Raw genomic sequence first — 14316 nt, 5'->3', positions numbered from 1 at the left:
GGAAATATCGATATTTCACATATTTTCCGCATCGCTATTTCCGGCGCCAACTTACCCTCTTTCCGTTCAGTGAGCGAAACCGAAAAGTCTTTGCTTTGGTAAGTCCACGAAATATCCCGAAATATGAGCGATCCTTGGCCCTTCCTTTATAAAAATAGTAGCAAGATGCAGCAAATAACAATCGGTAATACAATTTATATTACAGTTCTTAAATTCAGTAGACGAGTCCCTGATACAGCATCAAAATGGTTAGGGAGAACAAAGCAGCATGGAAGGCTCAGTACTTCATCAAGGTTGTGGTAAGTACCTGAATTACACTTTTCCAAAATCCGGGGTTTGACCTAACGTGGCTAATTCTCCAACAGGAACTGTTCGACGAGTTCCCCAAGTGTTTTATTGTGGGCGCCGACAATGTGGGCTCCAAGCAGATGCAGAACATTCGTACCAGCCTGCGTGGCCTGGCCGTAGTGTTGATGGGCAAGAACACGATGATGCGCAAGGCTATCCGTGGTCATCTGGAGAACAACCCCCAGTTGGAGAAGCTGCTGCCGCACATCAAGGGCAACGTGGGCTTTGTGTTCACCAAGGGCGATCTGGCTGAGGTGCGCGATAAGCTGCTCGAGTCTAAGGTTCGCGCCCCGGCTCGTCCCGGTGCCATTGCCCCCCTCAACGTCATCATCCCGGCCCAGAACACCGGTCTGGGACCCGAGAAGACCAGTTTCTTCCAGGCTCTGTCCATCCCTACCAAGATTTCCAAGGGAACAATTGAAATCATCAACGATGTGCCTATCCTTAAGCCCGGTGACAAGGTGGGCGCCTCCGAGGCGACTCTGCTCAACATGTTGAACATCTCGCCCTTCTCGTATGGCCTGATCGTCAACCAGGTGTACGACTCTGGATCCATCTTCTCGCCCGAGATCCTGGACATCAAGCCCGAGGATCTGCGCGCCAAGTTCCAACAGGGAGTGGCCAACTTGGCTGCCGTGTGTTTGTCCGTGGGTTACCCAACCATCGCCTCGGCCCCGCACAGCATCGCCAACGGTTTCAAGAACTTGTTGGCTATTGCCGCTACCACCGACGTGGAATTCAAGGAGGCCACCACCATCAAGGAGTACATCAAGGACCCCAGCAAGTTTGCTGCCGCCGCCTCGGCCTCAGCTGCCCCAGCTGCTGGAGGTGCTGCCGAGAAGAAGGAGGAGGCCAAGAAGGCCGAATCCGAGTCCGAGGAGGAGGACGATGACATGGGCTTCGGTCTTTTCGATTAAGCTGGTTCCGGAATTACCTGGTCTCTTGGCACGTGCGGCTCCCACAGCCCAGCGCTTCTGCTTTCAACAGTTACCCATTAAGATCTTTAATTATGTGTTATTTGTGCAAATAATTGTCGCGGTTTGACGGACCCAATGGCAAGTTGCCCTAAACATTGTATAAACTGTTTGAAAGCTCACACTCCGGCCTTTTATTTCCATTTAACTATGTTTTAAACCCCTTTTGACTTCCCTTTAAGGAGCCACCGGACAGCAGGTGCCGGGTGGCAGCTGCTCCTGCTTTCTTGCTTTCCGGATATTTACAAAGTAATTACTTGTGATAAAATGAATTTCACAAGATGAGAAAAGTTTAAAGTTTCTGCTGCCTTCGTCTGCGACTTTTGCGATTTCTTTTGCTTTTCGCAAACGCGACGGCGACGGCGACGCTCATAAAAATTCAATTTGTCTTGACAAAATACGCAAGAAATTAAGAATGTGCCAAGTGGCGGGCAAAAGAAACTTTCTCTCCCTTTTCCGTTTCCCTGCGCTTTTCTTTCTCGTTCGTCGGGGCGAAAATGAGTTACGCGACCGGGGCGTGAAAGTGCCACGCCCTCACGTCAATGTGTCGCCTACCGAAGTCTGGGGGCGAAAGGCAAGGAATGGGTATGCGGAAGCGGGCTGGGTGAAGCCAAGGGCTATGTTAAACATTGCATAAATAGCCGGGATGAAATTGCTAGGCTTGGTCAAAAATAAATTTCTTTTCAAACTAAGTCTTGGTGGCGGGATCGTGAGAAAATAATTATCAACATTATTTTTATTTTTTAAATCGAGAATTTTTCTTTATTAAACTAGTTTTTTAGTCCTCTTTAGCCTTAGTCCAAAACTAACATTTAATAGAAGTTTTAGATTATGTTATCCTTGATAGGGACAAATTGTTTGTTTCATTTTTGGAATCACGCTGTCATCCCTAGGGGATTCCATTTGGCTTTGGGATAAATTAATAAATACATTGCATAATTTCAGGCGCCACTGGCGGCAAATATACACGGGAATTAACATAAACTGTGGGTGGATCGGCCAGGCCAGGCCGGGCCGGGAGCCGGCATCCCAGTACCCCAGTTGACCACCCCGGTAACCATCCATCGCTTGGCACTCAATCAGCAGCTAGCGACATTGGAAATCAAAATGCGATTGGCAAAATGATTTGCTTCAATTTTTGTGATGCGCATAACAAATGAAGTTTGGACATTTGGACAATTGATTGGGACAGCGTCCATGTGGCGGAAATGGGGAGTGGTGGGAGGTTGATGGTCGAAGACCCATATAGACAATGTACGTTATACCACACATCACATCACACACTCCATCTCCATCGCAATGTTTGCCATGCACAACAAAATGTGGAGCAGTCGACAGATTCGGATTTGGATTCAGATTCGAGTTCAGGACTCTACTTCAGGACTCCCATATTGCTCCTCCTCCTCATCCTCATCCTGCCGTCGGTAAACCCTCGAAACTGGACTCGATTTTGGCCATCCCATGTGCACAGATAGATTTGTATGCATATTTTTGCTTTGGCATTTCGTTTGTGTGCTAAACATGTGAATGCCATCGATATAACGATGCTTCTGTTGCCCCTGATCCCGATATGCATGTTCCCCTTGGGCGCGTGTGTGCTCAGCTGTGATTTGTTTGGCCAAAAGATTTGGAGCGAACCGGTTTAATTCTTGTGGGGATGACTTTAACTTTTCCTAGCGCAGGGTGCTTCAAGTGACACTTGAACTGGGTGAGAAAAGGTGCTATCCTACGTACTTGTGGGTCTCGACTTTTTCAGATGCGTTCATTGTCAAAGTCAAAGCCTTTAACTCATCCCTGAAATTACATTACATTTTTGAAAATTATATAAACCAAGTAAAAGTCAAAAATGGCTTTTTTCTTTGAAATACTCAGTTTAAAAGCTATTAACTTATCTTCGTACAATCCATTCTTTCTTTTGCACGCAGTATATAAGTCGGAACGGGATCGGCTAACTGAATCGGTTATCCTGAATAGATACGATCGGAATTGCCTTAACTATTGTGGTTGTGCAGTTAAAAGCATGGGGTCCTTTGTCAAAATTCCAATTATAAACAATTTTTCAGAATTCAAAATTATCATTATAATGATTGGTTGATATTTGATTTATATCCGATATTAGATTACTATACCCTTTCAGAGGGTTTTATAATTTGGGTCAAAAAGTTGTGCAACGCAGTGAAGGAGACATCTCCGACCCTATAAAGTATATAAATTCTTGATCAGGTTGACCTCCTGAGTCGATATAAGCATGTTCGTCCGTCCGTCTGTCTGTTTCTACGCAAACTAGTCTCTCAGTTTTAAAGCTATTGCGTTGAAACTTTGCACTAATCTTTTTTTTTGCAGGCAGTATATAAGTCGGAATAGCCGGGATCGGTCGACTATATTCAATAGCTTCCATTTAACTGATTGATCGGAAATGACATAACTTTGGTGTTTTTTAAGTAAGAGATTTGTGACTTTCCACACATGTTATATTTGTCTAAAATCGATGTACAACCTATGTATATCCTATGCTGTCATATAACTGAACGATCGGGAATGGCATAACTTTGGTGTTTTTTAAGTCAAAAAGATTTGACTTGGTATAGATTCTAATTTGAGATTCTATTTTTTTTTTTAAATCTGATTTGGCAAATTTCATAAGGATCGGCCGACTATTTCCTATAGCTGCCATATAACTGAACGATCGGAAATGGCACAACCTTGCTATTTTTAAAGAAACTTGATTCGATGGTGACATTCTCACAAGGATTCCTTTATTGTTTTATTTTTGAAAATAAAATGCTCCCGTTTCATGGGATAACCATTTCACAAATAAATTATATTTTCAATAAAAAGGAAATAAAAAAGTAATTTTTGTAATTTTTACCTTGTATGGATTTCCTATATAAATATTTTCAAAGTATTTTAACGTCCAAAATATGTAGCCTAACACGGATACAAATTTTCGACGTTAAAGAATCAAAGCGTCTTGTTCGATTTTGAATTTCATTGAAATCAGTTTTTCGAGTGGTCCTTGCATAATCTGTCTCCGCTGAAGGCAACAACTTTTGTTAGCATCTGGTGGCTGGAGCCGTGATGATAACTGAAACAGAAATCTATTTTCCAACTGACTGGCGTGCAGTACAAATACATTTTTGGTCAACTGTCAAGGGTTGCGGGTGGCAAGAAACACGAAAGGGGAAAGTAAAAAAAAAAACAACAGACAAACACACAACATTCGCCGGATTGTTTAGAACGGGATGCAGGGCCGGGCAGCACCTGGCCACGCCCCCACCACACAACATGCTCAATTTAGTCTCGTCACATCAAAATGTTTGCTCTTCGCGCTATTTGCTGATGTTGCGGAGCGGAGGGGCAAGTGGATGCTTTGTGGGCGCTTACCGCGTATAATTTATCTATGCATATGTTTTGAGTTGCCAACAACGGCACCGGCTCGAGCTGAGGTAGCCAGAAATTGGGGCCTGCCCCACATAAATCACAGTCAACAGCACGCAATTGCGGATCCAACCACCGCCCATCGGCCCATCAGCCCATTGGGCCACCCCCTCGAGTCCCCGCCCCCAACACCCCTTTCGTGTTGCTACCCAAAAACAGGAGTCTGTACTCAATTGCCATGAAAATAAACGCCTGTTCCCCAGAATTAGTTCCGTCAATGGGTTGATCTTAATCGCCACCGTAAAAAATAAGCCTCTAGTTGGCATCTAACTTATTATTTACCTGAAATAAAAATTTTAATGTGGGTCCTTGAGATGTATTATTATGAGTCAGAATAAATATGTATTTCAAGTTTGACTTTGAAGCACAACTTTCTAGGTTTCCGACAGATAAAAAATGTGATAACATTTCAAGGGGCCTTCTTAAACAAGGGACTTCTTAAATCGAAATTGTTCTGAATCAAGACCTTTATGGCTATAAACTTTTAAGCCTTAGACCTATCCTTAAAGCTTAGATTTAGTCGATTTCCAAGAACACTAAAATTTAATATGAAATGAGGTTCGAAGGCGCTTTCGCCGCGAGTGCAACACTCGCAGACGAAGCCTACGAAAAACGTGCATAAAAATCTTTCAGCTGCTCTAAAAATGGAAAAAAGTACAGGGAGACTTACGGCCGGGACTCACCTCCAGAACATGTCTCTTTTTAGGCCAGTGGTAACGGTGGCTCTAACGGCAACAATAAACGACAAAAGCCGTTACGAGGAGCGATGATTGCAAGGCAAACGAGCAATTAAAATGTCGTGCGCCTGGGGAGTAAGCCACCTCAACGCCACCCCGTCCATCCCACGCCTTCCCATCCAATAACCCACATCAGTGCTGCAGCCGTGGAGCATCCTCCGAAAAGGGGAGCACTCCAGTCCTTTGCCACGTACGAGGTATAACCTTTGGCCCCTCCGTGGCACATCTGTCGCTGCGCCCGTGTGCGTGTGTATATGTTTTCAGATCCTTCGGCTGTTTTTGTTCCTTGGGGGCATTTTTACGGCTCTCCGTTTTACGCTGGAAGCGGGAATTTTCACGTCGAGTATTTGAAATATGCACGTAATATTGCAAAATTTTAAGCGTATATCTTTGCATAATTAACTGAGAAAATACTTAGCACATACAGAGGAGGGGGAGAGGTGCGAGAGTGGCAAGGAGCAGTCTGCCCTGGGTTGCAGGCATTTCTACCGCAGCTCCCAAATCTCTAGCTGAGGAGCGAATGAAACTTTTGCAATGATACTTTCAGTCCCCTTCTGAAACCACCCAGGTTGTGTGGAATTTTTAATCTTCTATAGAACCCAACGACGGGCTTCGAGTTTGCTCTGATCTTACACTGAAAAAAATCAATCATGTATATAAAATGTATATCAGTATCTATACATTTGTTTTTTTTACATTTTGATTTCATGGAAGGTTTGGGATTACGTAATATTTAACAGCTCCGTGAATAATTTACATATAATATAATATAATATAATTAATATTGCGATTAGTATCTGTTATTGGGAATTTATTACGCTGGGATTCACGGCCAAACTGAGCTATAAAAGGACTGTTTCAGCCCTACCATTGTCTCAAACTAACATGAAGTGGCTTAAATTGGCTCTTGCCATTGTCCTGGCAGCATCCATGGCAGCGGCTCAAGAAAAAGGAAACTCAAATACTAACACGAACAAAATTGATGTCGCTGGATAGGTATACTGGATATCGCATTAATATTAAAAAAAAGTAAACAAATTATACGGAATATTGAAGACAAATGTAAAAGACAAGAGAAAATTTTCTGCGTGTTGTTTGGCCAAAGTTGGCCGGGTCATGAGTCTTTCTTTACTGCGGAGCTTTGCATCTTTACGCTTTGCTTAAATATTTTAATTTTTATTGGTCGGAGTTTAGCAACTGTCTCTGGGTTTTCGGGGGCTTTGAGCCAGCCTTTCGGCTGTGATAAAGCTGTAAAAAGTGTATTTATTTTTGAGGGCCGAGCCCCGCCTGTTCACCGTAGAGCCTTTCCCCGTTCAAAATCCCTCGAAACCAGGGATGGGTTTTCCCAAATCCGACGGGCAACCAGCGGTCAGGACTTAAGTCCAACTGAGCTGCTCTCTAATAGCCATAATCATAGGCCATAATGACTGCCTGGGCCTGCCCGGCAACGGCGCACTTTGGCAACGAAACTTTCCGAATGACATCGAACCGAGGACTGTGTATGGCATTTGCATAAAAGTAAAGTTCACCCACTCGGATGGCTGGGAATGCAACCTGGCAAAACTTTTTGCCAAATTTAAATTATAAATAAGCTGGGGGCGGGACAGGCGCGCACCGGGACGAAATGGGGCGATGGGGCAGGGAGTTTGAGCACTTGCCTCGGAAACAAAACCTCATATGCATCGAAACGTAATAGCAAAAAGGATTTTAAGTGAAGTTGAAGTTGACTACACGACCGCATTGAGGGAGTACCTCCGTCACCACACCACCCCGGGTGTCCCCTGGGACCACTTACACCACTGCAGCTTCGTGGAAAGTTTGATGGTTCTCCGAACCCCTGCCGGCGGGGCTGGGAGTTCGAAAAATAAGCTCAAAGTGAGAACTGAGCCCCGAGAACTGAGAACTGAACGCGGTGTATTCCGCCCCAAAAGGCAAAGTGCAAAGCGGCAATGCGGCCCCTGCTCCAAAATATCTTTCCATGTGTGTGGTATATCTTTCGGGTGGTTGCAGCTGGAGCAGCGCAAACCACGAGACAACCTCAAGCAGCAAGGAGTAAGGAGCAAGGAGCTGTGACCAAGGAGCAGACAGCAGCCAAGACAGGCACGAGCTCCAGCCAACGCAAGTTTAAATGTCATGTAAAATGTTTCCACTTACACAAATTAATGTGTAAAATTAAATTTTGTCACAGTGAAATGGGAAACAAAGTTATACCGCAAGCGGTATCGTTACAAAGCCTTGCGGAATAATATTATTTACTATAATCATAGAAGATCCCTCGATTTTCCAAATCGTTTAATATAAGTTCTTTTCATAAGGCCCCCATATCTTAGCTGCGAAAGGAACAGTAGTTACGATAGTAGTTTTATCTTAGCTATAGTGTCTGTTCCAACCAAAACTTCAGAAGTAGGCGAAAAATTATTATAAGAAATACATTTTAATTGATAATTTCCATGAACATTTTTTAATTATTCAATTATTGCGATCTATTATATGAAATTTGTACCGCTGGGTTTCACGGCAAGCCAGAGCTATAAAAGGACTGCTTCAGCTGCCCCATCATCACATTCACTTTTGGCTCAACCTACGATGAAGTGGCTTAAATTGGCTTTAGCTCTAGTTCTGGCAGCATCCATGGTAGCTGCACAAGACAAAAACACAAACACCAACGACATTTCAGTCCAAGGCTAGATCCTGGGGAGAGCGCGGTAATATTCTAAAAATGTAAAATTATACATTAAAATATTAAAGAAAATAAAAGGAAATTCAAAATCTTCCCTTATTTTATTTGAGGACCCGAAACTATTACAAAATAGGGTAGGTGGATCTCATCAACACATATATTGCGTTATAAAGAGAATAAGTAAGGAATTTATTCATTTGGGCAAAATAATTGGTAGCTTGCATCTAGCCGAAGATACTATATATTTTTGTGTGCTTTCCATCTGAATGAGTGATATACCAAATAAAAGCTATTTTATTTAAAGAAGAAATTTGTGTAAATGTAAAATACTTTTGATTCACTAAATTGGGTATAGTTGGGACATTGATGACCCCAGGCAAAACATATTCGGCACGTGGGACAATAAAATAAATAAGAATTTTTTATGTGTCATTTTTTATAAATATATAGAATGTTTTCGTCACTAAAATTGATATCAGATATTTTGGGCGTGGCATGCGGATTTGCCACCGATATTTTACTTCGTCAAGAGCGTTTTTTTATATGATTTACTATAATCATAGAAGATTTCTTAATTTCCCTAATCCTTTAATCTGAGATCTTTTCATAACACCCCTATATCTTAGCTATCTAGAAAGGTATAAGGAAAATAGTATTTTGGTTCAGCTATGGTGTCTGTTCCACTTTACTTTAGAAGTAGGCGACGCATTATTATTAGAAATACATTTTAATTAATAATTTCCATGAAAATTTTTCAATTATTCAATTATTGCGATCTATTATACGAAATTTACGAAATCTTTTATACGAAATATTATACGAAAAACTTCAGAAGTAGGCGAAAAATTATTATAAGAAATACATTTTAATTGATAATTTCCATGAACATTTTTTAATTATTCAATTATTGCGATCTATTATATGAAATTTGTACCGCTGGGTTTCACGGCAAGCCAGAGCTATAAAAGGACTGATTCAGCTGCCCCATCATCACATTCACTTTTGGCTCAACCTACGATGAAGTGGCTTAAATTGGCTTTAGCTCTAGTTCTGGCAGCATCCATGGTAGCTGCACAAGACAAGAACACAAACTCCAACGACATTTCAGTCCAAGGCTAGATCTTGTGAAGAGCGCAGTTATGTTTTAAAAAATTATACAGAATATTAAAGAAAATAAATGGCATAACAAAATATCTTCTTCTTTTATTTGTTGACACGAAACTATTCCAAAACAAGAAAGGAAAGGTAACTTCGGGAAGAGCCCTTTCAGTAAGGTGGCAGCTTACATTATTTTATATATATCGGATCGTATATAATTGACAGATTCTTATGACAATTTCACCATCAAATCAATTTTCTAATTAAAATGTTGGAAACAGCCCCAAGCATCTTTAAAAGTGACAAGGTTGGGCCATTTCTGGTCGTTCAGTTGCGGATTAGGCGGATAAGGTTACCCAAAGTGGAATCTGTACCAAGTGCAGAGTTCTAACTTAGAAAACACAAAAGTTATGTCCTTTGAGATCAAACAGTTATATGCCGGCTATAGGATATAATCGACCGATCCCGATTCTGGTCCCGATTAGGACTTATATACTGCCTGCAAACATACATGTATGAAGGATGTGTGCAAAGTTTCCAGTCGATAGCTTTGCTACATAATTGGGTTTCGTATATCTTAGCTGCGAAAGGTATAAGGAAAATAGTTTTTCGTTGTGGGTAATACGCTCACGATAATAGTTTTATCTTAGCTATGGTGTCTAGGCGAAAAATTATTATTAGAAATACATTTTATCTAATAATTTCCATGAATAATGTTCAATTATTGGAATTATTGTTCAATTTTACCGCTAGGTTTCACGGCAAGCCAGAGTTATAAAAGGACTGATTCAGCTGCCACATCATCACATTCACTTTTGGCTCAACCTACGATGAAGTGGCTTAAATTGGCTTTAGCTCTAGTTCTGGCAGCATCCATGGCAGCTGCACAGGACAAAAACGAGAATAGCAACCAAATTTCAGTCGGTGGGTAGAGATGGTGGAAAGCGCAGTAATATTCTAAAAATTTAGTAAAATTATACAGAATATTAAAGAAAATAAAAGCACTTACAAAACCTTTTTTTGTTGACCTGAAACTAATCCAACATATGGTAGGTGGTTATCTCCTAAACACTTATTTTGTGTTATAAAGAGAATTTGGGAATTTGGACAAAATAATGGGTAAAGGGATCATCCAGGGTGAACATACATCTCTTATTTTATTATCTGTGTATTAGGTTTTAAGGGATTTACTTAAAAATATTCAATCATCAACTTGATTCGATAAGGAAAGCATTCACATGATGACATAATGAGCACTTTTGTTCAATAATTCGATTGATTCCACTTGGCGGTCAATTAAGTAAAGTAACGAAACATCTGTTTTCCGAATTAGCACTGGAAAAGTAACCCTTGTATGGGATCGTTCTTGGCCCCTGAAGCCTATTTTAGTTCCCGGTCCCAGAGGTCTCATTGGGCAAACGCCATCTATCCATTAAAGCGCATCCAAATTCTCTCCAGATATTCATCACTTAAGACAGCAAAAACCAGTCACAACCCCTCCCACGCTCCAACCCTGCGAGCTGTTAACCCTTTCGTTGCTTTGGCTTTTTTGGGCCAAATGAAGCATTCCACTCTCTGTCCTAGGCGGCATGGGGTCTCATGTGTAATACGGTTGAGAGACTTTTAGCTTCATTGCTTGATTTGTTTAAATGTCTTTACTGTGTTTGGTTTATGGTTTTCGCCGGGGTGGAGTGGGGGTGGGCGATGGGTGGGCATGGGCATGGTGGCTGAATGGTTGAGGGTTCAGACCGAAAAATCTTGTTTTTGCTCGGTAAAACTTTGTCGTCCATTGCATTTGCTGATGGATCATAGATACAAAAGTTATTTGCACAAGCGGAGACACCCGCCCCACCCACCTCCCACCGACCGTCGCAATTCTCAGTTGGCTTTGTAAATGTCAACATATGCAAATTAACTAGAAGTTTAAGCCATATTTTATATGAATATTATAAACAATTATTTGGGCACTTGCCACCAAGCTCTTTTGAGTCTTTATAATATAAACATTCCCACACTCGCATCTAGCACCCTAACGGAAGACCAAGCTTGAGAAATGAAATAAACAAATTCCCCCTATTGAGCCGGCCACGGCAAAAACAACATTAGACTAAACATCCGCTAGAATCACGCCACTGCGGCTCCCCTTTTTAAGCATCCGTATTGATACCCAAATTTTCCATGCTGATCACAGCAATCCCATTCGGGAAATTCTCTTCGGAATTCAATTCGTAATATACTTCGGGAAGATCCCGAACCAAGAAGGAAAAGAATCAGCTCAAGCCTGGTCAGTCGGAATCTAGCTTAGGTTAAGATATAATGCCTTGTTAGACTTAAGATCGGAATGAAACCTAATAAAGTTTAAATATATATTTTTTTAAAAGTTAAAACCCGTCGTGATTATAATTGGCGCCCAACGTGGGGCACGCGTTAATTAAAAATATCGATTAAAAAAAGATATTCGCGAGTGCCTCAAATAAAAATCATAGACCTGAAAAATAAAGGTTTCTATGTAAAAAAACTTATATCACGTACCGGTAATAACTAAAATAACCTCAACACCCTAAGTGGAATTTTTTCAAGAAAAAAGTGACACAAAAGAGAACAAAAACAAAATATACAAATGAATAAATTTTGAACCACCAAAAAAGTAAAGAATCAAACGAACAAAGTGAAAAAATTAACTAAAATAAAATTACAAAAAAAAAAAAAAAAAAAAAAAAACACACAAACACAACAAACAACCCCGACAAACAAGAAGATAAAAAAGAAAAAGATTAAAAATAAAAAGTAAAAACTTAAACAAACTCGAAAAAAGTGAAAAAAAAATTAAATAAAATAAATTAAAAACCAAAAACCTATATTTAAAAAAAAAAAAAAAAAAAAAAAAAAAAAACGGCAGAAGACCCCCCACTCAACGGAAAAAGGACTGGGAAGGAAGAAAAAAAAAAAAAGCAATTTCATCAGAGGAACACCAAAAAAAAATCACAAACGTGAGATAGATTATTGTTTAGTTTTATAAAAAAAATAAATAATTAAAAATAAAAAACACATCAATGTAAATCCTATTTTACACACCGACACTATATTGAATTTATATGTAACCTTTTTTTTTTTCCTCCTCTATTGTGTTTTTATAAATCCCCGTCTCAAAATATGTCTATATATATTTCATATAATATACCAATTATATACTAAATTAAATTCAAGAAAAAAATTGCCTGCTGTTTTGCTAAATAGTGATTAATACTGGAAGAATTAATAAACGCTTTAAGAAACTTTAAAATGACAGACTCAAACGGTCCATCTACTAGCCATAGCGCTAATTTAAGCCGACAAACACCTGAACAAACACTAACATCAGACCTAATTGTCCGATTGATAGCTAACAACCTAACACCACTACATGAGGAAATAAAAACGTTACGTTCTCTCTTGGATTCCAAATCCAATTTAGTGACCGAATTCCAAATCGAACAGATTGACGATACCATTCCATGCGACGAAACACTAGAAATAGTCAAATCCGTTCCCCAATTTTCTGGAAATTTAGACAATTACGTAGCTTGGCGAGAAGCCGCTGAAACAGCAATGGGACTCTATGTCCGCAAAAGTCGTCGGTACTTTGTAGCCCTAACCATTTTAAGAAACAAGATTGTAGGCAAAGCCAATGACGCTTTAACAAACCATGGAACCGTATTGAACTTTGACGCTATTTTGGCCAGACTCGATTTTGTCTTTAGCGACAAGAGGCCAATCCACATAATCGAACAAGAATTAAGCGTGCTGACACAAAACAGATTTTCTGTTATGGACTTTTATAATTTGGTTAACAAAAAGTTAACCCTCTTAATAAATAAAACCATAATGACGTACGGAAAAGAAAATCCAATAACTACAGAAGCAAACCTCAGACATAGACAAAATGCCTTGAGGGTATTCATAACTGGCCTAAACGGCCCAATTTCTGGCATGTTATTTTCCCTAAATCCTCCAGACTTACCAAACGCTCTAGCTAGAGTTCAAGAAATGGAGAGCAATCATATGAGGGCACAGTTCGCTTATCGTTTTAGCGCACCTCAGCGCCGTTATAACGATAACCAACGAAACCAAAACGAACCATATTATAGATCTGATGGTCAGAATCAGGGCAATCAATTGCGCCTGAACAGAACCAACGACAATTACAAAAATTATAACGGACAAAATCCCAATTATCAGCATAACAATAGAAGTTCTCCTCAGAATAATAATAATTCCCAAAATAAAAATAACCCCCAAAATAGTAATAGCTACCAAAACCATAATAGCTATCAACACAATAACACTCGGTATAATCCCTATCCAAGTTATAATACTTGGACTCAAAGGAATAATACATACCAAAACAGAAGCGAACCTATGGAAGTGGACTCCAGCATCCAAATCCAAAATAAAAATAGTAACCAAGTATTCCCAAATGGTGAACAATACCAAACTACAAATAGCCTCCAATATAATTCATTCCAACAACCAGAACAGGCAGTTAAACGCGCACAAATTGAGTCATCTGCTCAACCTAGAAACAAACAAATGCGCATAAATAATATCAAAGAGGAACATTTTTTAGGAGAAGAATAGGTCTGCCACACATATTACGATTTGACAAAAAAATTAATAAAAAACTTAATGTTATGATAGATACAGGAGCCACAGCCTGTTACATAAAAAAAGGTACCTACCAAAACGGGATAGAATTGCCCATTTACAAAAGAGTATCCACGGTTAATGGATACTCAACAATAAAAAAATGCCACTACATAACAATTTTTCAAACAAAACAAATTTTTTACGAAATAGAGGGCCTAAAGGCAGACTTATTAATAGGATACAATTTACTAAAAAAGATAGGAGCAGTCATTGACACGAACAATGACACACTAAAATGTAAGGGAAAAATCGAAAAATTGCACTATGATGAAAAAATAAATTTATTAGAACTAAACAAAGAAACAACCATACTTCCACTAAAAAAATATATATTAGACAAATATTTTAACTACGA

General features: G+C 39.8%; 1 protein-coding gene across 1 annotated transcript; it reads left to right on the top strand.

Annotated features, from left to right (window-relative positions):
- The first annotated feature begins 2 nt into the window (after window positions 1–2).
- Window positions 3–1444, top strand: LOC6493813 (60S acidic ribosomal protein P0). The gene is made up of 3 exons (XM_001958453.4): window positions 3–98; window positions 206–299; window positions 366–1444. The coding sequence occupies exons 2-3, from the start codon at window positions 246–248 to the stop codon at window positions 1263–1265; spliced, it is 954 nt and encodes a 317-aa protein (XP_001958489.1). The 5' UTR covers window positions 3–98; window positions 206–245; the 3' UTR covers window positions 1266–1444.
- The last annotated feature ends 12872 nt before the right edge of the window (window positions 1445–14316 follow it).

This window comes from Drosophila ananassae, chromosome 2R (genome assembly GCF_017639315.1).
Source record: "Drosophila ananassae strain 14024-0371.13 chromosome 2R, ASM1763931v2, whole genome shotgun sequence".
Lineage (NCBI taxonomy): Eukaryota > Metazoa > Arthropoda > Insecta > Diptera > Drosophilidae > Drosophila > Drosophila ananassae.
This window is presented reverse-complemented; position numbering and strand designations above follow the sequence as displayed.